Raw genomic sequence first — 25,242 nt, 5'->3', positions numbered from 1 at the left:
TGGTTGACTAATAGATCAGATGCGCTTGTGCTGTGTCAGGGTCAGCCAGAGGGAAAGAAGGGATGGGTAGAAATGCGGTAGCTGATTTTTGTTTGCTATTGCATGTTTGCCAGAGCTCTGTAGCCTCATATCATTATTCCTTTTTCAGAATCTACCTTTTAAGGGTTTCACTTCCTGTATGTCTCCTCTTCCACCTGATATTGGATGCTATTGTACCCTCTGTGCTGATACAGCTGCACTCTAATGTTGCCTATTTAGAGCAGCTAGAAGGAAATCAAAGTTATCTGTGCCACAGTGAGAGGCCAAAATATAGGAAAAAGGTGTTGGTGAGATGTCTGGAGGCTTGTGATCTCTCATGCCTTAGCAAATCTGCAGGAGCTGGCCTGGATAGACAAGTTGGGTTAAATTCTTTCATTGTCCCTAGCACGGTGAATCCTCAAACCCAATACTTATACTGTGAAGAACTATTACTCTGCCAGTACTAGGATTTATTCTCTTTGATGTCAAGACAAAACTTTCTTCTGTAAGTACTTTTCTTCTCTACATATTAGATTTTAAAAACACATTCTCTTAGATAAATGTCCAATGGAAATACTTTAAAGGAGCACAAAGCCCGAAGTCACGGTAAGCCATCTCAAGCCCTGCTTCTTAAATTCAGACATGCTGAGCTAGTGAAAAAAAAAATCTCAGTAATTTCTCTGTATGGTTCAGGGCGGAAACTTGATTTTCTCCCCCTGGTGCTGACTGCCTTCACCAACCAGAAATTGGCAGTTCTAGAGTGGGGAATCCCTTGAAAACACATTTATTTGGTCTGCTTGAGCGAGTGTAGCCAACTGATAAGGACTCCCAATTGGCCAGAGCAGGGGACTGAATGTGATCTTCAAAGCAGATGATGCATATGAGAGAAAAACTTTGAATATCTTTGCAAATAGAGATTCTTGTCTTCCAGCCTATGCTAGTGCTAAGCAGTTTGTCTGCCCCTTAAATATGAGGGTGATTTCATCTTAATTTCAGTAGAAATTGAGTTTTTCTCATTATCACTGCAAGTAGGACACTTTTCATGGTTCATGACTTCTCGTGCAAAGGCCTTGAATCAAAAAGACAGAGCAGATAGGTCATATTGATATGATAGGTGAAGGATGCTGGATAGGAAATGCATTGAAAACTTTTTAGGTGTGAGTTTACAGTCTGCCTTGCAGTTTTATCATTCCACTGCAACTGACATTTCTAGTGGAGGATGATCCCTGTCACATGAATTGAACAATTATTCATTAGTGTACATTTCCAGCTCCTTCTGCTCACATTATTAAAATTTTCATAGAAGTTGGATTCCTGTTGGGAACATTGTTGCTGAAGAATTATTTTATGGAGGTTTTACCTGTCAGATTGTGAGGGTGCTTTAAAAAAAATATACATTAAAAGAACTGAATTTTAAATAATGGTATACTCTTGAGGGACTGTGATATTAAAGGGAAAGGAGGCTTTTCCAGGTTCAAAATTCTCCATGCTTGGTGCAAATAATACACTGCTAAAGCACAGTCTGAAAGGGAATACATGTGATGAGGTGTTTGTTGAAGTTATCTGACCACATTAAATAAACCTATATACTCTTCTTCATGAAGAAAGAGGGTAATTCTAGAAACTCTTCCTCACAGTGAGTGTTTGTCTTTTTTCAAATATGTAAGCTGTTTTTCATATCACTAGAAGCATAGTCTTTCTTCTCTTTCTTTTTTGGTTTTTTTTTTTTGTATTCATTTTTCTGTCTTAGTTTTTCTCTTAGTCTGTATTGAAGGCATTAATTTTGTATGTACATAGAGATAGAGAAATTGTTACCTTTTCAATTAGATTCCCTGCTTTTCATGAAATCAGAAGTGACTGCCTGCTTGTGTACCAGAAGGCAACGTTGAACATCTCCTGGTGGTACTGGGAGCCAGAGGAGCTCTGTCTCCCCCACAGCAGCCTTGTGCTTGCCTGGACTGCTGGCTGCACCAGTGGGCCTCTGTGGAGCACCATGGATCTGCTTTCCAGGAAGGAGTCTGTAGACCTGAGTAGGCAGTAGCAGCTCTGGGAAATTCCTTCAGAAGCTCTTCTGGAAACCTTGTTAAATAAATGTGGCCCGGTCTCAACTTGCTGTACAGATCTGTGATGTATTTGCATTTGTTACTGGTCAGTATTAGCCGTGTTACCATATAATACTATAGTAAGTTCTACAATGAAAATAGCGTTTTGAAGCCTGAGACGTGCTTGCGGTTCCTGAATAAATGCTCCCTGTTGCCTCTTGATTTTGGCAAATTCTCTACATTAAACATTACATTGGTGGGAATCTACTATGGAAAACGAGATGGGAAATAGGAGATTTTTAGCAGCTCACACTAAACTGAAGGCTAATATTGTTATGTGTATTCCACAGGACTGAACTCCTGTAAATGTCAAATGAGATGAGACTGATGCAGAGGCCTCTTGGGGTAATTAAACACCTTACGTTAATCACAGGGTTATTCTGTTATTCTCAGGAAAGTAGTGAATATTGCAATAACCTGGGAACAAAAGGTCTGTATTGAAAGCTGTGCCATGGACTTCCTTACAAGCTTGAGCAATTACTAAGGCTCTCATCCAGTGCCTCCTGAATACTTTTCAAGTGACTGCAATGGCTTTGTATCAGCTGTTTAATCTTCGTGTGCTTCTGTTTCCTTCTTTGTAAATGGGAGTGTTTATAACAACACCTAATTCCCAGAACAACTGGTAGGCTCAATGAACATTTCAAGAATGCATTAGGTACCCTAGACTATTGAAATGTATCCCATAACACTTTTTTAATTATTTGAAGAGATGTTAACAGAGGATTTTTTTTTTCTTTATCTCATGTTCCTTGTTATTTTCTTTTCAGAAGTGTTGCATTATCTTCTGTATCTTCTGTCCTGAAATAATTTACATTTTATTAATTTCAGAAAAGTAATTTGTTTTTAAGATAAATAGCCAGGATGGGATATTAATTTAGTTACTGCCTTATGGAGTTCCTGGAAAGCTTTCGTTGAATGCAAACAGCTCTTAGATATCCATGGCTCTTCCACTGGCATTGTAGGTGGAGCGTAAAGCCAGCATAGAGACACATGTGTGGCTCCACATTGGACAGTTGAGGTCCAGGACCAAGACCATGGGTGTATCTGAATTCCTTCCTCCGTCAGTGAGTCAGGAAGCTCTGTAGTTGCCTTCACGTGGTGTACTACTGTACACCAGTACAACTACACCAGTTCCAGTATAAGTGTGCTGGGCCTGACTTGCCTCTGTAAGCTGTATAAGCATTAGTCTTGTTTGCCTGGGCTTTGTAGCTTTGTACCAGCTTTACTAGCTCTTAGCTGCCCCCTTTTGAAAAAATAGGGTGATATCTGAGCTGATTCTGTTCCTCAGCATCCATTCAGTCTTACTTTTTTCCATTAGCCTGGGTATCACAATACACTCTTCCTCTCTGATTATAGACTATAATTTTTTGTATATTGATGGTTTCAGAAGTATTCAATCTTCACATGCAGATGAATGCTGGGTGTATTTTTAAACACAAGATGAAGTGATAAAGTCGCAAGATGTAAATAGCTATGCTATATGCTGTTCCGAGTTTACAAATTGCATCTGTGTCTTTGTCTACTGAGCTATCTTCTGTCTCCAATTTAGAAGAAGCAGGTCCTAGCCTGGTTCTGGGAGGTCAGAAGAGATCAGATGTGTAGGGAAACATAGGCATCTAAAGAGGTCAGTTAATTTAATCTCATTCCAAGTTATAAAGTTTGAATAAATCAGTATTTGTAAATGAAACTGCATTCTTTTATTTCTTTTTGGGTTGTTTATAACACTTAAAACGTTAACTCACATATTTCTTTGAATACGGAAGGCAGTTGTGGAAATAATTGATTTCTAATCTGAATTACCATTTTGGTCTGAATATTTTTGTCCCAGAATGAATGATGTGTCATTCTGTGCTTTCTGATTTTATTTTTTTATCAGGGAAAGAATTTTTGGACATAGGATATAAGAACCACAATATACCAGCTGCATATTCCAGACATATTGTCAGTTCTCCCCCTAAACACATTGAGGCATATAGGCAATTATTTAATTTAGTCAAAGATAGAAGCTTCTGCTAATATCTGGAATTTATGTTTATTACAGCTGCTGTTTTGCTGGCATGCCACACTTCTTGAATACCATAAAAAGTAAAGATCTCAAGGGCATTTTCTTTTTCTTCTTCCCATAGTAATAACCCCATCATATTGGTATCTTTCTTCTGATTGGCTTCTGAAAGGCTCATAGATGTTTTAATGATGGGAATTGGACTGTTTTAAAGAAAAACACAGAAACACAGTCCTATCCCATGTGCTGTCCACAGCAGCTTTTGTGTGGCTTTTTCCACATGGGCCAGACTTCTGTGGCAGTTTCCAGAAGAGTTCTTCTTGCACTGTCCCACTTCTTCAAAGACATATTAAGTCTCTCTGTCTTGTGAGTAACTGTCAAGGTAACCTAATAGTGTTCTCAACCATTGCTTTAGTTTGCTAATTTATGGCTTCTTAGATGTATTCATTTCATGTTCACATTATTATTTTTTTTTTTTAAATATCAAACTTCATGTGTCGTCACATAATGATTTTGATGTTGTCTGCTTTTATCTGTGTGAGGCTTGTGTTCCATAGGTGTTACTCCACACTTTAGCTGGCTGGTGGGCAGATGGAAAGCTCTTTGGTCTGTTGATGGAGTATGTTTTTTTAGCAGACCAAAATGTGCACTCAAATAAGCAACTCTGAGCTAAGGGTGTCCTGCAATCTTCAGTTCTTCATCATATTTTTATAGCTGAAGAATTCTCTCACTGTTTTATGTTAGTCCAGTCAAAAGACTTCTTGATAGCAAAGGACAAAGGGTATACTCTTGTCATTACTGACACAATTAATTATTGTTGCAGTCATCATTTTGATGTGCAATCTCAAAAGCCCTTTTACATTAGTGCCTGTGGCTACACAGTTCCTTGATTTCCAGGAATCAAAAGATGTTGAAACTGAATGAAAGAAATAATAAAATCTTATTCTTATTTTTTTTAAGGCCTGATCAAAAAATAGAAGATACGACAGAAACCAATGCCGAGATTCTTGCTCGTCTCACTTCTGCGGTAAGGTCACTGCATCAAAGTTTGTACTGATCATGTTTGAAATATTATCATGTTTTGGATGCTTTCAAATTAAAGACTTAGTCTTAGCGAGCAGGTGTTTGTAATGCAAACTACCTTTTTGTACCTGAAAGGAGGAAGCTTTACTGAGTTCTCAGTGTGCAGTTCTAAAGCTATTAAAATCAGTCCAAGCAAGGTGTGTTGCAGCCTGCTCTCTTGTAAACCATGCTATCTGTGGCCCAGGAGATACCAGTTTGGAGGATCATTGTGATTTTTCTGCCAGGTAGCTTTCACACAGATCCTCTTGGTCAACTGAAATCAGTGTGAAGACAATGTGAGATAAAAGGAAGAGAAAGGGCCTCAGCAGTGCTGGTGTAGATTATTATAAGCTTCTGAGGAGACCCACCTGGGAAGCCTGGATATGTGTCTTCCCAACTCCCAACAATGTTTAGCCTCAATGAACTACATCATAATAAACAACAGCTTATCCGGTCTGTGCTAGAATTTAGTGCATCTTGTTTATCTTGTTGTAAGATCCTTGTTCTAAGAAGCGGACAGACACGACTTCAGAAGGATAAGCTAGATTCATTCAATCTAATGTAATCTGCATGATGGTACAGAATGCACTCTCAGCATGTTTGCAGTGATGCAGAACTGGGAGTAATGGCTGATATACCAGAGGAGTGTGCTGCCATTCAGAGGGGCCTTGACAGGCTGGAGAGATGGGACAACGGGAATCTCATTAAGTTCAACAAAGGGCAATGCAGTGTCCTGCATCTGGGAGAAAGGACCTCATGCTCCTCATCTGAAAGCAGCTTTGCAGAAAAGGACCCGAGGGTTTTGGTAGACAGCAGATTGAACATGAGCCAGACATAAGCCCTTGTGGCAAAGAAAGCCAACTGCCTCCCGGGCTGCATTAGTAAGTCCATTATCCTCAGGCTAAGGGAGGTGATTATTCCCCTCTACTCAGCACTGGTGTGACACATCTGGAGTGTTGGGTCCCGTTCTGAACTCCTAGGACAAGAGACATGTGGAAGTACTGGGTTGTATGCAAATAACCATGAAGATGATTAGGGAAGTAGAGTATCTGACTTACAAGGACAGGCTGAGAGAACTGGGAGTTAAGTGTGGAGAACGGAACGCTATGGGAAGATCTTATCAATGTGTATAAATACATGATGGAAGGGAATAAAGAAGGCAGAGCCAGGTTCTGGTTGGTGGCACCTTGTGACAGGGCAAGAAACAGTGGCACAAACTGGAATTCAAGAAATTATACTTAAACATAAGGAAAACCTTATTTACTGTGAGAGTGATCAAACAGTAGAACAGGTTACCCAGAGAGGTAGTGGTCTCCCTCCTTGGAGTTGTTCAGAACTCAACTGGACATGGTTCTGAGCAACCTTCTCTAGATGACCTTGCTTTTGAGCAGGGCTTTGGATCGGATGACCTCCAGAGATGCCTTCCTACCTCAACTATTCTATGATTGTATGGTTCAGGGACACCTAAATCATGATATCAGCAAAACATGGAATTAGTGCAAGTTCTATCTTGGGTATGTGAGAAGGTACAGAGATGAAAGTGAACCAAGCAGAGTGAAGTTGTCATGAAAAAGGTATGAGAATAAAAGCTATTTTAAGTAAAATGAATAAAAAACTATCTTGAAATAGCTGAAAAATGAAAGGGAAGGAGAATTTGTGCTATGTTTGGTAAAGACAAATGTCTTTACAAAAGACATTTTGTAATGTGTTTGGAAAGCCAGTGGTTTCGTATGCTCAACCTTATGCAAAAATAACTTAAAATGTATAACATTAGAAAATTTTGTGGTTTAAAGTTGGGTTGTTGGTTGGTTTTTTTTTTTATTTTCTCTATATTCAACTTCCTTGTTTTCTGTACCTTTTTTTCCTAACTGAAGATGAAAGGAGAGCCTCAATATCCTCAAAATAGAGGGAAAAAATAGAAAACCAGAAACCACTTTTTGCAAAGTTGTATCTTTTCAGAAACTCCCCAAACTACCTACTCTGTAACTCATTGCCAATATCTTTCAGAAGCCTCACCACTCAAAAAAGCCTAATGCTTTTTCATTGGTTAAACCCAGGAAAGCACTCAATAACACAAAGTGATTTTCTGAGTTAAGAACTGGATCTAAGTGTTGATGGATACACTTGAGTAAAATACATATCCTTAAATATGAGTAATTGACAGGGAGTTTGGAGTGCTTCACATCTAGCTTGTAAGGTCAAACCTTTGAATTACATCCTGAGTGATTCCAGCAGCAGGGCACATGGACAGTTGTCTTGGGGTTTTGTTTTTGTTTTTTAATGAACCATTTTATTGCTGTAGCTAACTAGCTAAAGAAAAATTAGGCAGTTGAATCTCCAGATGGCCTGAAACTCATTTATTGCCATGGTTGTGTCACAAAGACTGATCTTTTCTCATGCATTTACTGATTTTCCACAAAACAGTGCAGGCTCTCTATCATGATTTTTCTAGTCTAACCCTGGAGAAAAGACTGAAGACCAGAGCAAAATCCTCCAAATAATCAGTTCTGTGTATGAACTTCTATCTCTTATCTCTCTAGAATATTGCTTTCCCTCCACATAGTAGGCTGGAATCTAAAGTACTCACTGTGAGTTTATTGAGAGCCTTTATGTGTTATATGTATGAGGGAATTTGACCCCTCAGTTTGCACCACTCAGCAGTGGGCTGGACTCTCCAGGATACAGGTTCTCACTTTTTTTTTTCCCTGTCAGCTTCAGAATTTGTATGGAAAAAAGGGTCCTGTGAGCGGAGGCTGGAAACCGAAAGTGAAGGTATTAGCCTGCAGTGTTCACACTGTCTTGATTTTTGGCTCACATGTATTTTGTACAGAATTAAGCCAGTCTTCTGTGAAGAATTCATAATCCAGAGTCCTGTTCACAATACTTTTCCGACTAGTGTTTCAGAAGTGAAAAAAACCCCACCCCAAACCTTATTTGCAGCCCAGCACTAAAGCAGTCAGAGATCAGAGTTGACTTTTTTGTAGATTTCTAGGTTTGGAGGTTCAAATCCTTGTGGTGTTGATAGCACCACTGTATCTTCTGCTTTTCTTGTTGCTTTCCTTGTAATGGAATAAAACATTCCATGTCAGGTCAGAAGGATGCTTCTGTGTTGGTTTTACTTTTTGGGGACTAAATTCCCCAATTTTCAAACCTAACCTGATTGTGAAGATCCAGCCCAAGCAACATTGGAGGAATCTGTGTGCCTAAAAGAAAAATCACCATTTTAGCATTTGAAAGCACAGGAAAAAACTGTGAGCACACATGCACGTAAGGTCTAATTATATATTTCTGTAACTCTATAAAATCTATTGCTGTTGCAGAGGGTGGAACTCACGTCACCTAAATATAAGTAGCCATATGGCAGGGCATCTACATCTGAGCTAGCTTCCCAGGCACTCCTTACAGGCAGGAAGCCGAAATAAGCACCATTAGGATGCTGAATTCATTCATTTTGAAAGTCTACTTTAGGGAAAAACAGTTATAGCTTAAGGTCCATTGGTAAGGTATGCACTTGCTATGAAGGAGTCATGGAGTGACTAGCACAGACGCAGGCATCTGTACAAGCTTGGTGAATTCCTCTCTCCACCTTTTTTTATTTACTGTAGCCTGACTTTCTTTGTTGGCCTTTCTTTTATTACTTATTCCCTACTGCTTTTTGTTACCAGGTGGTGTTTCTCTTGTCAAGTTCCACTTTTCACATTCACTGGACAATTTGTGATTATTCTTTTTTTTTTATTTTTTATGATTTGGCCAGTCTAGAACTGATTAGTTAGGGAAATGCACTCTTGGTTTCAAACAAAGGTTATGGAGATTGTAGAAGATAATAGCAATAGCTGGATGAATGATGCCAAGTCAGAAGGACAGCAGGGAAAAACTAACTTTTTTATCATCTTAACTTGTGCCTAATGTATGGAATACACCTCTTTTAAGAGCAGAGTCTGATACAAAAGATAAGTAGCTTGTCGGGGGTCTCGCTTTTTCTTTATGCTTTATTCTACAATGGAAGAAGCAGAGTCAGCCAAGATAACTGAATGGAGCCTATTGAATTATATGCTCAGATCATATGCTCCATTACAATGAGGCGCTGACAACACCATTAAACTTAAAATTGCAAAGGCAGCTGACATGCAAGCAGTGCAAAGTGCCATTTGAAATACGTTTGCATTGGGTAATTTTTTTGGTCATGAATTTTTAAGAAAATGTAGTGATTACTCCTGGGTTTAAAGCAGCATTCCAGAGCTGTCATGCATCCCGTGTCATGTCCCAAAGAGCAGCTTCAGTGTCTTGTCTGCTAAAACCAGAGCACAGTGGGATGGCTATGAGTGTTTGCACTGCAAAGCTCTTAACTTACAAGAAAATATCAGGATGTTAATGCAGTGAATCTGGGAAATACAGTTTTCTGGTACTTTAAGAGGTCAGACAATACCACTTTTATTTCTAGTTCATCAAACTATCATTACTTCGCATGCAAAAATGTGAACTAGACTGTTTTTTCTTAAACCCCTGCTGTTTAGAGCTTTCTGTTGCAGATTTTAATTTTGAGATTCTGTAAGGCTTACCACTTTGTCTCTAGATCTGAAGTCCTACTTGGCATCTAGAATAATATCTAGAATACTGTTTCACAAAAGACTAGTATCGGCAGAAAAAAGAGAGGGGGAGAAAAGCAAAGGTGATACACACTGTCTACTAGATGCACAGCTAAGCCTTTTATGATAAAATGAGCAGATTCATGGATAAAAGAAGAGCAGTAGTTGTCATTTACTTTTCAAAAACCTCTTCCTCTGTCCTTTGAAGATGAGAAAATTCACTCTATAAATATGCCATTTGTATTTAATCAAGCAGAAGTACATATGAGTACCACCCTGTATGCACACTCTTGCTCTTTCATACTGCAAAAAGAAAACTGATTAAGATATGGTAGTATGCCAACAACACGCTCAAAATGTTCACTTACAGATGCATAATATTTCTGTAAATACCATGTGGTAAGCAGGCCTTTAAACTGAATCGGTTTTGACGTCTGCAATGCTACTTAAAGCAGGATACTATTTAGATAATGTAGCTTTGTAGTGACAAGTTATATGTATAAACCAATTTTTTGTATTTAATATCTCAATGTGGTAGGCATAGCTCCTCTTTGAATTTGTATTTTACTTTGAGTCCACATTATTATCTTCAATGTGATGTGCAACTATCGATTTTGTCAAACAGGCAGTAACTGAAATCCTGTTAGGAAGAAGTATGATAATGTGTAGCATGTGTTCAGTGAGGAATGAATGTTGTACATAGATTTCCATTGGTGTACTAATGCAAGGAATTGCATGTCCAGCAGAGATGTCAAGTGCATTTACGCTAAAGTAAACAAAAGCATATAGATTATGAAATCTCGGGACATAGGAAAATGGTAAAGGATGCTCAGCAGTGGTTCTTTGTGGTTTCAGTGAGTCCTATAAGAGGGAGCTCAGAGTGTCAGGATAAAACCCTCTGATGAAGGAACATTCGCTTAATATTAAAACTAGAGGAGCTTTTTTTTCTCTTGCTTTAATTGAAGGATTTTGCTCAGATTAAGTAATATGCCAGGTGCATTCCTGGCACACAGCAAACAATCAGATATTTTGCATAACATAGACAAAATACAGAAAAACAGCTTTCTTATTGCCTGTGATGTTAGCACTGCCTTTCAAACCTGAAAAGTGCCACCTAATAAGCAAAAGTAATACTGCAGATATAACCACAGGATGCCACAATGCTGCTTTTTCTTCTGAGAAGATGGGCTTTTCTCTGCAGTCACTGGAAGATTTGCATTTTTCAGTTGTTTGATTGGGTTAATTGGTATGTTTACAACTGTTGTAGATTGTAGTGTTTCGTAAGGCTAACCTTGAGATAATGTATTTATTAAATGCTAAAAGATAAAGTTGAGGCATCAGTCCACTGTTTCTTACTGTCATAACCTGTGAAAACAGACCGGGATCAGGACATTGACATAGCTGAGTTTAATGAACGCAGAGGGTCTGATCAGTCCTGAAAAGTCATGGTAGCCATGAAAAGTCATGGTAGTGTTATTCAGAAACAACTTGGGCTTTTGTTGAAAGTCCCGCTCTAACTCTGGATGGCTTGTCTGTGTTATTACTAGTGTATATTAATTGCTGCAAGCAAGCAATCAGGCACTCAAGTTATTTTTCCACAGAACTGTTCTTTCCTATCTTACTTGCAGTTTATGCTTACATTAGCCATGATTAACAGTTCTGCAGACGTGGGAATGAGTGTACAGGAAGGAAGGAAGGGATGGTAATATTGCCAGCTTGCACAATTGTGCTGGAAGCAGGATGACATTTAAGAAAACTGTGGCGCTGCCTTCATATTTTCCTGCTTGGAGTGACAGAAAACTCTGTCCCTCTCAGTGGGGCAGCATCAAGGAGTAGAAAAGATCCTTGTACCTTGCAAGGACAGCAAAAAAATCTCCTTGGTCCTTTGCCACAAGGGAAGGAAGGATGCAAGCAGAGGAAGGATGTGGCCTCTGGTATGACTGCCTTCTGCCACATGTAGAGCGTACTGCTGCATGGCTGCTGAGTGCCTGATCAGTGGATGCTGGAGTTAGCGTTGTAGTGAGATGTGCTGGCTGATTTTGTTTGTCTTTCTGCTCAGACCAATATAATGTTAACTATCCTTGTTTCACATTTTCAAACTTTTCTTCAGAGTCATGAGAGTGAGATGTTGACAGTTAGTAATTGCATTACTCTGAGGATCCTCCAGGGGCTTCGTGCCTTATTGTGACCATGCATGTCTTGTGAATGATGCTTTGAATTTCACATGCTCTCAGAAACTGAACGCAAAACTCCCACTGTAAAGTAGCCTTGAGCTTTGCATGGGTTTGTTAGATGAGATGGCTAGTATGCACTACAGGAGACTGTACAGAGAAGTAAGATAGAAAAATAGTTGGAATCTCCTGTATTTGTTGTCAATACTAAAGACAGGCTGTGTTAGGAAAATGAGGGAAATTGAAAGGAGCTGTGAGGTATATGAAAGAGTCTCAGCATGCATGGGGCAGAGGAAGGGAAGAACTGAGGTTTACGTGGGAAAGTGGGGTGCTGTAGGTCAAGTGCAGAGCACTTGAAGCAGCTGCAATAGGACAGGCGATGGCAGTGGGGAAGTATGAAGCATAAAAATAATGCTTAATACAGAATTTTACTGATAGAAAAAGGAACAGACCTATGGAGAGGAGTGGGTGTAGAGCTGAGTTGGCTATAGGTGATCATGCAGAGATTATAGGGAAAATAGGAATGCAGAGACAAGAAGTTGAGGAAGGGATCTGGCTTGCATGGCAATGCTGTTTCATCTCAGGCTAGTGAAATAGGCTGTAAATCTGGAAATCAGATAGCTCTTACTTCTGCATGTTCATCTCAAGATAAATTTTCATCCTGAAATGCTCAGCCCTGCTATTAGGAGAGGTCGTTTCCTCCTGAAAGCTCCAAAAAGTGCTTGTCAATTATAGATGTGAAGCTCAGCCAAACCCCAGCATGGAGAACTCTCTTATCCTGGAGTCACACAATAAATTCAGCATTATAGTGTGCTTAGCAGAGGCAAAACAAACATTTAACAAGGAAAGGAAGATGTTCAAGTGTGTGCTTGTGGAAGAGATATGCTGTGCAAAGAAGTGACAGGTTGGGCTACTGAATTGGCCACTCTCTAATGTGATGGGAATTCAAGGAATGTGCAGTATTTACATGAAATTAAAGTAAAGTTGTCATAGAATTCCTAGCTGAAAAGGAAATAGACTTGCCAGGAAAAGTGACTGTAGTTTCAAAAGTACCTGCATAATTCCATGTGCAGTTGACTGCTCCAAAATATTGATAGCCATTATCTTACCAGTGTTGCATTTTGTTTCATTTGACTGTGCTAGTAACTATAACCATCCTTTCCTTTCCTGGTATTTTAGGTGCAGAGAGAACTGGCTGCTGTCATTGCCTTGAAAGCAAGGAAGTCAGGTGAGTCAGGCTGGACTTTAGAGGGAGTTTTTTAATGCTGTTCCCTTTTGTCATTTATTGAAGTGTTTGAATTGTCATTGTTGTCTTATTAACATGGGGAAGCAAAGAGAGCAGACCTTGTTCCTCTCTCCTTGAAGAATCTGTGTATATAGCACAATGCAATTACCATCAAGCTTTGCTTCCTCTACCTCATCACATCTAATGAACTAGCTGATCAAATCGGAGCATTACAGTTGAATGTGAACTTGGGTCTCTCTCTTGCCCAAATCGCTATTTTCTCTGGGCTTGTACTTTATGAAATAAGGTTGTCTTTCTTTGACTTACATTTAAGACAAGTAAGTTGATAATTTTCCATGTTTTCTTTCGTGGCCTAATATCTTGTGCCATCTTCACTGTGTTTTACCTGTCCTGTCAGCAGGACAACAGCAAAAGGACAACTTCATGCATGAAGGTGTTCTTTCCTGAGGACTTGTCCATGTATCTGTATTGCCGTTGAGGGAAGTCTCTGTTATCATTGCAGTAAAAGGGGAAAGGCAAATGAATGATTGAAAATCTTTGGCAGTACAAGCATTTACAGTAAATGCTGGTGATACAGTGCAAAGGCATTGAAATATGTGGTCATCTCGGTTCCATCAGGGCTTGGTAGGACAGCCATTTTCAGAAGGTATCGACATTCCTGAGCTGGAGTGGAAGCAAGAGACCTGTGTTTTCCAGGCACTGCAAGGGAACTAACAAGACCTACTTGGAGAGACCTGACTCTGTACAGGGTTAACTCTCTGGTGTCTTCATGTACCGTGCAGTTAATCTGCAGCAAGGTCAAACAGCATATGGTGAAGTGAGAGTTGAATGTATTTCCGGAGTAAAGCAGAGGTGGAGTTGCCTGAAATTATTGGCATATTCCCAAAGCCATTGAGGTCTTTGGGAGCATTTTCACTGACCATCTCTTGTTATCTTTGGTGATTTTGCTAGAAATTGAGATCACAGATCTTTCACTTTTTGAGGTATTTTCTGACCTGTTAATAACATTGTGTCATAATATCTGTATCTGTCTATCTGTGACTTAAATGTACAGCACAAAAGTTATTACACACAACACGCACACTACACAGAACATGATGTCTTAAACTGGAGGTACCAAAAAGATGTGGCTGCCATATCTGCAGATATTTCCTTGTGAAAATGTAAGTATTGCAAAAATATTCTAGACACAGTTTGATGTATTTTTGTCTGCAAATAGATGTACCTTTAGGTCATATCCACAGTCATCTGTAAATGTAAATCTGCAGAAAGTAAACAAAAATCTAAGTGTGAATTCAGACCTAAATTGCTTCTGTGTAACAGCTTTGCTTCTGAAACTGCTATTGTATATGATGTTAAAATCCCTCAGCTGCTTGTCCTTATCTGGTATAATCCCTGTCTCACCTGAATTATAATGGATGAACATGGAAATGCTTCTGCCCTGGTTCAGTGCAGGCAATTCTAATGAAGGGCTCAAGATAACCTTTTGTTTTGCTGTAAATGAGGGTATCGTGCCAGGTACCTTTTTACTTAGTGCTTATACAGTTCTAGGAAATCTTCTTCCCTGCTTCTTGTCAGTTGTGTGGCAAATATTACTACTGCTACTGGCAATAAATAAAAACTCCATTCCCCAAAAGAATTGATTTTAACTTGAATTAGCCTCTCATTTCCTTTCAGTGGATGGCTACATAAAATGGTTGTGTCAGTAGCAAATGGGATGAGGGTTGGATTAGGAATGAGCTGCAGGAGATGAAAATGGAAAGGAGGATAATTCTTGGAGCCTACTTTATACTAGTGTAATTGCAACCCACATTGAGCAGGTAGAAAGTTAAAAATAAGGTTTTAGTTAAAAATCACAGCCTTAAATAAACAAAGCTCCCTATAAAGCTTTGAAGTGCTGACCAGACTTTCCTAATACGTTAATGTAAACACTGAAAATATCAGTTTAGATCTGAACAAAAGATACCTCTTTAGTCAGTTTAACTAGTGCCTGCTTGTTGTTAAAATTTGCATTTCTTTATGCCTCATCTTGGATGACTGTAAAAAATGGCTACATGATCAGGCAAAACTGTAAGGTCTAATTTAAGTTAATGTCTGTACTACAGTAGGAGCAGAGTAAATTAGAGTGGTTGATTATGCTTGTTTGGTTTATTGCTGATGGTTAAATTCACAGTGTAGCAGTTACTGGCACTGTGCCTAGTGAGGAGAGGCATATTTCAGGCAAAGTGCTTCTGGAGCTAAAAGCCACAGTATCTTTCGAAGGTGCTGGTCTTCTAACCCTCTCCAAGACTCCATATAATTCCAGGAAATAAACCAACAAAGATCAGACAAAGAGTTTATTTTGGCCTGAAAAGAGTGGAACATTGGGCCAGCTGCCCTGGGTGGCTTCCAGGCTGGTGGGAACAGCGTGGGTGCCTGGCTCATATGCCCTGGGATTTCTGAAAGCGGAATGCGGGCAATGAGCATGGTCCTAACCTGCTGTCTGGAACTTGCCTGCAGTGGGTAATCGGTTCATTAACCGAAAGCTTTCCTGAACATCAGCAGCCTGAAAACCAAAGCTGTTGTGTAGAACTTCCTGCGCTGTTCTTGATCATTTGGTGGTTTTTAAATTACAGTGTTACAAAATATTTCCTCTAGGTAGCTGGTTAGCACTACCAGTAAGAGCAAAAAGAGAGTATTTTTATTTAATCTGAAGACTGTATAACATGTTCCTGTATTACTTTAATTTCTGGATGTACCTCTGCCCTTAGAGAGGCACTTCACAGTCATTTAATTGTACTAGAAAAACTGGATGATTAAACCTTTCATATTACTTGTCTACGACTGTTGTAGTAACCACTGGGTTATATTGCATGGAAAGAGCTGTACAAGCATATAAACGCCACAGCTCCCTCTACAAGACGGGAACAGGCTCTAGCTGGGAAGGTTTGCTATGCTTGGAGGGGAGGAAGGGTTGCCTTTGGTTACCTGGGTGAAACAGTTTAGTTTTGTTTAAATGAAGCTTGGGCCTGCTACCTAGTGTGTGTGTGTGTGTGTGTGTGTATATATATATAAAAGAAGTAGTAATTATAACTATTTCAGTTCTTGGGCCAGAATTGCTGTTAAAGAGATTTAGACACTGTATCTACTGACAAAATGCTTTGAAAACCAATGCAGAGACCCGAGCCTGCTGTGGGGTAGGGCAGAGTATCAAATTCTTGCTAGCGCAGGATCTGACTTGATGGAGAATGTCAGCTACCAGAAAATAAAAAGCCAGTAGGGTGTGGAGGAGAATGCCTTTCCCCAAGAGGTGTTCTTATGTTTTTACTCTGGGGTGGAAGAATAGGAGAAACACATAAAACTGACAGGTGGCTGAACGAAAAGTGCAGAACCTGAAAAATGAAAATCTTCTGCACTGTGAAAAAAAGCTCTGTTTTCATATTTCGGATGTGTACTGCAAGTATACCACTCTGATAGGAAGGCATAAGCTGATAGAGAGGTACTTGAGAGCCCTCAATCAGAGGTTTCTTTGCAAACAAAACTACAAAAAAAGTTTGAAATTAATGTCTGTAATCCTGAGGCTTTGGTGGACCTCAGTAACATTGTTGACTAGAAAGCACATTTATATTTCATTAGAATAAAGCTCTCATTATAAAAGTGACCTAAGAGAGGGAAATGACCTTATGCACTTCTGTGTGGCTTGTAAAAATGCATAAAAAATGTTCTTACTTAACCTTAGAAATAAATAGATTAAATGCTGTCTTCCTTGGTTTGGTAAAAGGTCTTTGGGAAGCAAGTAACTGGAGCAGAAGAGAACTTTGCTTTTAATTGTAGGCACTTGGCATTAGAATTGTGTTTATTTATACCTTGCTGGCTTCTGATGGCTTCCACAAATGTGCTGAAATGTAACAGAAATGCAGCCTCTCATCTGAAGGTTTACAAGGGTTGGCATTTATCTCAATTGCTTGTCATGGCTCATGGCATGTTTCTTACGTGTTAGAGATGGTAGCTAAAACAAAGATAAAAAACAGCAAACAGCCTAAAGCTGGAGGCTTTAGCCAGTGGCATAGCTACACAAGTACGACTGAACTGATCTGCCAGGTAGATACTCTGAACTGGTGCTAACCCTGCTCTCTCTCCCTCCCCACCCCCTCCCCCCACCTCCCCCCCAAAATACTTTGCATGAACCTAGCTGCACCCCATGGCATCACCCATTAACTTTATATCTAAAGGAATTTCTATAACTTTATTCATGCAAAGGGCATGAGTAAGAGCATGGCTCTGGTCCTTGTGTTTCTGAATACAGGGCCTAATTAAGATAACAGCTAACAGATATTGATGAGGAATAGGGTGACTGCAGCTTCTCCCCAGGCATTGCAGGAGCAGCAGCAGGTCTGTGGGTGCATCTCCCTCCCACTGTGAAGAGCAGGGCAGCCACAAAAGCTCTAGCACTAGTGTGTGGTTTTGCTCTGTCTTAAGAATGATATTCAGGTTTCCACAATATAGTTAGATACTTTTTAGTCAGGCCATTCTTAAATTGACAAGCTGTATTGATTTTTTAAAAAAATGGGTCATTTACATTTTATTTATAATAATATGACTTCTGTAATGTATTAACTTTATATTTGAGACCCTCTGGATTACCTCCACTCTATTCTGATATCTATGTATGCATATCCACCCTTCCTCTTTTCTTTTGTATTGCTTCTGTCAGGACCTAACTTCCTATGTGATTTGCTTAGTATTTTTATTTCAGACGATTCAATACGAACCAGTCACTGGGGCTTGCACTTTGCTGACATGAATGAAAAGCAAGCTGTGAACAGCTATTCCTTTCCCCAGCCACTGCGCCACCTCTACAGCACTGCTGTCAGAGCTGATTGCATGACTCAACTTGAATACACTCCAGGCAATGTCAGCCCGGTTAAAAACATGAGAACAGCCAGGCTGGGTCAGGTTAAAAGTCCATCCAGCTACAATCCTACCGTGAGTGATGAGTATGGGATGCTTAGAGTAGAGAAACAGAGCAAGTACAAACAGTCTTTCTGATGTGCGTACTCAGCATCTACCAGTCTGTGTTAGACGGATTTTGCTGTACCTACACTGCTGTGTTTTGTGTAGCCCTTCTGGACCTTTTCTCCATTAATTTATTGAATTGCTTTCTAAGCCTGCGTATACTGCTGACCTTCATCATTTCTTGTGGAGGCAAGTCCCACAATTCATGCATGTGGTATGTGAAAGCATGCTTTTTGTTGTTTTAAACACATTCCCCACAACCCTCATTCTGTTGTGATATAGACATCTCTCTGTTGATGTAAAACGGCGAATAATCCATGCCCAGTTCAACATCATACTATTTTGGATTTTGTGCAGCAGTGTCACACCCCTGTGAGTTGTCTCATTTCCAGGCTAAATCACTACTCATTCATCATGCCAATTCTATTCCATTAAATCTGATCATCTTTGCCACATCAATTATTTTTGAGATGGGGTAGCAGCATGTGCTGGACTTGGCACAAAGTGAGGGTGGCAGCTTCTTATCAGGGTGGGGAGATGGAGGGATGTGGGAAGGAGTACAGTAAGACCCTTTTGGCAGTATTAAGCTGTTTTATCAGCTCAGTTAGCTCAGGAAACTGCATCTTTACCATTCAGCCCTTTTCCTCAAGTAGCACAAATCCTTGTGAGACTTCTTGGTAATTTTGCTCCACAATAATTAGCAAAAACTTTGTCATTTGGTGTAATATGAATGTCCTATGTTATGTTGTTAGTTTTATTTACTTGTAGAGCAGAGTTGTTATTTAGACAATGGAAATCATTAGGAATTTGAATTAGATTTGTATACATAGTTGAAAAATGATCAAAGGTCATTCTAGAATGGAGCAGTTCAATGTTGTGTTTAAATCTCAAACATATTAAGTACCCTTTGAATGTACAGGTTTTGTAAACAAGCAGATATATCTCTGGTGAAAAATGTGCATGGTTTGTTATCATTTATTTTATGCCACTGAAAAAGGGCATAAAGAGGGATGGAAAAAACTTGCTCCTGTTGACAGAATAAAGTGGCAGTCATGAGCCAGAGAGGTGTGCATTTTCCCTTGTGGAAATATTGAAAGTTTGAAGGGTGGGAGAAGGTTAATAGAAGTAGAATCTTACTGCTTTTCTATGTCCCCTCATGTCTCTTGTCAATGGGTTTATTTACTTGACTTAAATAAGAGCTTATTTCATTACAACTTTCAATTCCTCCAAGCATCCACTTCTTTAAAGCAAGAGTAGAACTTAGCAGAAGGTGTGGAATAAAAGTTCTTCTGCAAATGTTACTCATAGCATTCATCCTGGGGAAATAGCCACTCAAAGTAAAGGTGCAGGAGTGGTAGGTAAGATGTAGGTAGTAGTGGTATGATGGTGGTAGGTCTCAGTAGCTTTATCTTTACTTTTTCTTTGCCCATTGAAATGTGGTTCAAAATTAAAGTTGCACCTGAAAACATAGCTAGAAATACTTTTAAAGTTACATTGTGCCTTAAGGATTTCATGCCTTGAAGTAAGGGAGGTACTCATGTTGGTTTCTTTAAGAGATACTGTTTAAACATTTTATGCCTTATTGGAAGGAATGCCCACCGCTAGGGACCAATGTCTTGCTGCATCCCATGAGATTCTTCCATTACTCCTGAGATCAGGCATACCAGAAAACTAGCAGCACTTCAAAAGGATAGGATCAGACTGCTTCTAGCCCTGGGGAATGGTGCTCATTGTGTTGGCCAGTCAGGAATACTGTGAGACACACACACACAGAGTTTTGCTGGTCCGTGACTGAATTGGCAACCACCTGCTTTGTGCCCACTCTGAGCAATGCTGGGATTGGGAAGTGCCCTGGACAACATCAGTGAACAGACTACACAGTTGTGCTCACCAGCTTTTGTGTATTCAACAGCTGATGTAAAGCAGAATGGACTCTGAGTCTTGGAAAAAGAAGGAAAATAGCTCCCAAGAGCTCTCTGGTGGCAATTACACCGAGAGGGATTATGGCAGCGTAAAGTGTGTTTTTTGCAGTTGTTGCAGAACTTCAGGCATACTTCTTTCTGTGTAATCTATAAGGCACTTGCACAGAAGAAATGAGCCATGCAGAATAGCTGTGTAGGTGACTGATATTTTGCACAAAAAGAGATTGCTCAGTAAGGTTGGAAAGACAGCAATTGTACAAAAAAAATCCCTGATTCCCAGGTGAATGTTTTGTTTCCAGTGCTTTGGGAGAGGCATTTACAGAAAGTTCACAGAATTTATTTGTTCAAAGTCCTCTTTGTTTCCTGCTCCTTTCCTGGCCGTGCCCAGAGGATGTTTCCGTGGAGTAGAGAGTGGTCTTTCACTTTGCATGAGCCTGCTCAGTGACTGTCTGTACCTCATTGTTTGATCAGTTCCCAGCAATCATTCTCCCCGTGCCTCCTGATCATAGAATTGTAGAATCATAGAATAGTTAGGGTTGGAAAGGACCTTAAGATCATCTAGTTCCAACCCCCCTGCCATGGGCAGGGACACCTCGCACTAAACCATGTGGCCCAAGGCTCTGTCCAACCTGGCCTTGAACACTGCCAGGGATGGAGCATCCACAACCTCCCTGGGCAACCCATTCTGGTGCTTCACCACCCTCACTGTAAAGAACTTCTTCCTTATGTCATGTAATGGGGCTCTTCTATGCCTTCCCATTGTCATGTTTCAGGCAACACTGCTATACACTCATTCACTGCCACTTGATTTTTGTTTTTAAATTTTAAATACCATGTACAAGAGAATGAATATCTAAAAGCACTAGGTAACAGTTAAAGCTTCCTGCATTCAGCCATCAAATGGTTTTCCTTGAGCTGCTATTGCTACAAAGAATATTAGTTTTATCTGTTCCTGTAGTAATCCTATGGTGTTTGCAACTTGTTTTCCACTTTTTTCTGCATGATAAAAACATATATGAGTTTGTATGTTCATAAAGTGGGTGTAAAATGTGGCTTTTCCTTTGTATGTATCACAAGGTGCCAGGCATTGAAAACCAAATCTCCCCTGGCCACATGAATCGACAGTAGTTGATTGATTATCTATTAAAAAATGCCTCCCTTGTTTAGCCAGAGGTGTTTTACAAATTATGTTCTTCTAATGCACCACCACCTTGAATGAAATATGGGCCTTCAAACCCAGATGAAAGGCTTCAGTTCTGATAAAGAAAATAAACAGAACTTCCTAACAAAGCCAGTTGAGCAATAAAGTGGAAAGAATAGCAGCAGAAGCTCCTGACCATAATCTGAGTTGTGAAATATTGGTAGCTTTACTTGGTACACTCATTTTTTTAATTTACAATGGCTATATAATGTAGGCAGACCTGAGTCTCGTTTAAACTGAGGTTTGTCCTTCCTCTGGGCATTCAGATGCAGTGGAAAGGAACTGCGCCTTAATGGTGTGTGGTGTGGATCAGCAAGACCAAATCTACATCTGTCAGCCTCCTTTCTTACCACACTGGCTCTGCTCTGTTTAAATTGCAGATTCCCACCCTTGCTGTTATCTGTTCCTTTTGATAAACTCTGCAATGAGAGGAAATGTTTTTGCATCATTTTTGGGAGTCCTGTTTCCTATTTGAGATCTGAGAAATGGCTTGGAGCACTAGGACCCTTGGGAACTTATTTTTCTGTGTGGAAACTAGACCAGCATAATGAGTACCCTCTGTGCAAATTCAATATTAGTTCTACACCTAAGGTCAAGCAGAAGTTAATGACCATTTTTTACATACAGAAATCACTGATGAAACCAACATTATATTTCATGCTTTTGTCATTTTAAAATGAAGTGAAATGTTGGAGTAATTTATATTAAATTGATTTAAACTACAAAGCATAAATATCATGAATCCCAGATTCATGTTCGAGCGAAAATGGCAGCATCACTTGGCAACAGTTCATTCCCCAGTTTACAAGCACCTTTATTCCATCCCATACTTGCTGTGCTTTTGTAGATACAGAGGTGCTGAACAATGCTGTAAGCGGGAGTCTGTCTTTAATAATTTTTACATTTTCTTTGTTTCTTTAATTAGCTGATTTACTCAGCTGATTGCACAGCTGTCTGGGCAACACCCCCCAAGGGGTCTGCCAACTGTTTCAGAGATATGTAGTGAACTCAGTGAAAGGAAGTCTGTACAGTAATTTGCATATATCTATGCAGAAATAGTGGGAAGGAATGAGAAAGCTCAAAGGCAATTTTTGTATTGCTAATAAAAGGAAACGTTAAGGATGAGCTTAAAAAGCATTCTCTTTTCAGTAATTTCTGGGAAAAGATTACAGTTTCATGGTAAATAAGGAACCAGTTCTCAGTTGGAGGGTTTTACTCTTGGGATTATCACTGTCTCTTATATTGAGTTTTTGGGGATTCAGACATATTCAGTGCTGGTTGGTTTTCCCCCTTTAATTTGGAAACAGGACTTGGAAAACACAGGAGTACGCATGAAGACCTGGTCTGGCTTAAAATGATCCCCAGACCTGAGGTTGGTAAAGCATTTACTTGCCTTGCATAACATGGAGGATCTGGCTTTTAGTTTCCCCAAAGGTATCAGTATGAGCTATTAAATTTTTTTCCACTCTCATAAATTAATAAGCATCATCAAAGAATATAACGCTGCCAAGCAGCTCAGACCTGCCATAGTAATCACCATCTCTAGAGCTAAGTGTATAACCTCCACAAAGAATGATAGGATACCACAAGCACCATTGCTCAAAAGAACAATAAAGTTTTCAAAAATCATGAAATTAGCTTAGAATTATGTGATTTAAAAAGAATGTTTTTCTGCTGTTTGTTTCTGAAAAGCTTCATGCTAGCAACTTCCTTTGGAAAAAAACAGAAAAGAAACATGCCTCTCAAAAAATTTGGGATATAAGAAGAATGCTAGGAGTTGTGAGCTTCCCAGCAGCTGACAATAAATCAACTGGTGCAGGCTGTTGGCCATTCAGAGCATTGGAGCCTTCCCCTGAGGAATATTCTTGCAGATTCCTGAGGTCTTTTCAACAGTGATGGTTTGACAGGGACAGAAAAACAGGCTATAACCATCCAGCAGGGATGAGTCATTGAAAATCTGTTTGCTTGTCAAATAAACAAAGTTCTTCCGTTCAGAAGTAGGCTCTTTACTACTTCCAAGGTGGTACGTGTCTCCTATCTGTAGAGGGCATATAGGTGCCTCTTGCTTACTGGATAGAAAATAAGAGATGCATACATGAATTTTGATCACACAATACTGAAAGGATTGAAATCTTACAAAGGGCAGAGCGGTTTGATGTTCTAGGATGTTAGCAGGTTAAAGAACAACACTAAATAATTAATGAACATCCTCATTTGAAATGAAGGAGCATTGGTGAGAACATGAAGGACTTAGCCTAAGGGCTGATGGAGCTTTGTACAGCAAGTGGAGCTTCCTCTGGAGCAGCTGTGGGGACAGTGATCCCTCATCCAGCCCAGGCACAGGCTGTGCAGGTAAGCCCAGCAGTGCTTATGCAGCTGGGATCCCACATGCTCTTGCTGCTCCCAAGGCTACACCTGAGGGTTTGCAACATTTGAAGCAAGCTCAGCCTAGTGCGGTGCACAGGTAAACTGCATGTCTGCCAAGGGCGATGTTTATGGGCAGGAGGCCCCAAAAGGCAGGCAATCCTGGTTGACAGTTGGACTTCAAAGCAAGCTGAAGAGTTGAAGCTGTGTGGCACAAGGAGTCTGGCAGCAATGCCAGCTTGCAGGGTGCCCTGTCCCCTCCCCTGCCCTGCCTGCTGCCTGGGGCTCTGTTCTCAACCAGGTCAACAAAGTGAGCCAGATTAAAAGTAATCCTTTGCCAATCCACAAACCCCAAATGCTTTACGGTAGTACAGAGAGGGTATAGTAAGTACAGGAGGTGTGGGGCAGCCAGCAGTGATGGGGAGCTAAATTGGCTTTCTGTCCTCGGAATGACCATAGAGACCTTATCACCATGTTCCAGTATTTAGAGGGTGGCTACAAAGAGGATGGAGACTCCCTTTTTACAAGGAGTCACATGGAAAAGACGAGGGGTAATGGGCAGAAGTTACTCCCGGGGAGATTCTGGTTGCACACTAGAGGAAAATTTTTCATGATGAGAAAAATCAGCCATTGGAATACTCTCCCAGTATTGGACTCCACAGTGTTGGACACTTTTAAGATTCAGCTGGACAGGGTGCTGGGACGTCTAGTCTTGCTCATGCTTTGCCTAGGAAGGTTGGACCAGATGATACTTAAGGTCCCTTCTAACCTGGTATTCTGTGATTCACCCAGTGAGTTGCCTATGGATGGACAGATGTCCCTGCCTGCTGTTCAGCAGCAAAATGGTTAACTGCGATAGCAGTCCTCTCTTAAGAAATTAAGTAATTAGCTTTCAAAGTTAACACCCTATTAAGCCAAAGGGAGGAAGTTCACACCTCTCCTGGTGTTATTGTTCCAGTCTGGCTGGCTGCAGCAGCAGAATGACGCTAGTGCCATGGTTTGTGTTGTGAGGGTTATCTTTGCAGCCAGAGGAGTAGAAAGAAGAAACTTCATTTATAGAAAAGGAAGAAAGCACAATACAGCAAAGCCTCTGGGAAGATTGCAATGCTCTGGGTTCCAGGAGTTGCTTTATGAGTGGATTTTATTTTTTTTTTTTTATAACTATCCTTTCCACTTTCAGTTGGGTTAAAGATTCTGCTCTGTTGAGTAAGACGAAGTATTAAAATGAAATAATATGTATTGTATTATGTGACTTTAAAAAATCTTACTCATCAAATGTAATAAATTTACCTTTAAGTTTGGGGGCATACAGAACAGCAGATTGTGGAGACACAGCTCTGTAGGTATTCCTGGTACCCTTGGCAGGATTCTTCCATGGGTAGGAGAAGGTCCATAGTGCCACAGGTGGCTGTTGTAACCCTCACTGCATGCCTGTCTGTTTAGCTAAGGTGAGCCCTTTAGCACGCCTCATGCTGCTGAGGAAGACAAATCCTTTCTGATGTCTTAAATCTACGTTAAAATTTGTAGCATGGCAGTAAAAGTAGGGGGAGCACTGTCGATAGGTAATGTTGGC

At 40.1% G+C, this 25,242-nt stretch overlaps 1 protein-coding gene across 2 annotated transcripts in view; it reads left to right on the top strand.

Annotated features, from left to right (window-relative positions):
- The window catches only part of RAPGEF5 (Rap guanine nucleotide exchange factor 5), a 163,642-nt gene that overhangs the window by 35,025 nt on the left and 103,375 nt on the right, over positions 1-25,242 (top strand). For both annotated transcript variants that reach the window (XM_030486562.1, XM_030486553.1), the window contains exons 6-7: positions 5,083-5,149; positions 13,121-13,169. In XM_030486562.1, coding sequence (XP_030342422.1) covers positions 5,083-5,149; positions 13,121-13,169 — 116 coding nt within the window. The remainder of the gene's footprint in view (positions 1-5,082; positions 5,150-13,120; positions 13,170-25,242) is intronic.

Source organism: Strigops habroptila, chromosome 1 (genome assembly GCF_004027225.2).
Source record: "Strigops habroptila isolate Jane chromosome 1, bStrHab1.2.pri, whole genome shotgun sequence".
NCBI classification, from domain to species: Eukaryota; Metazoa; Chordata; class Aves; order Psittaciformes; family Psittacidae; genus Strigops; species Strigops habroptila.
This window is presented reverse-complemented; position numbering and strand designations above follow the sequence as displayed.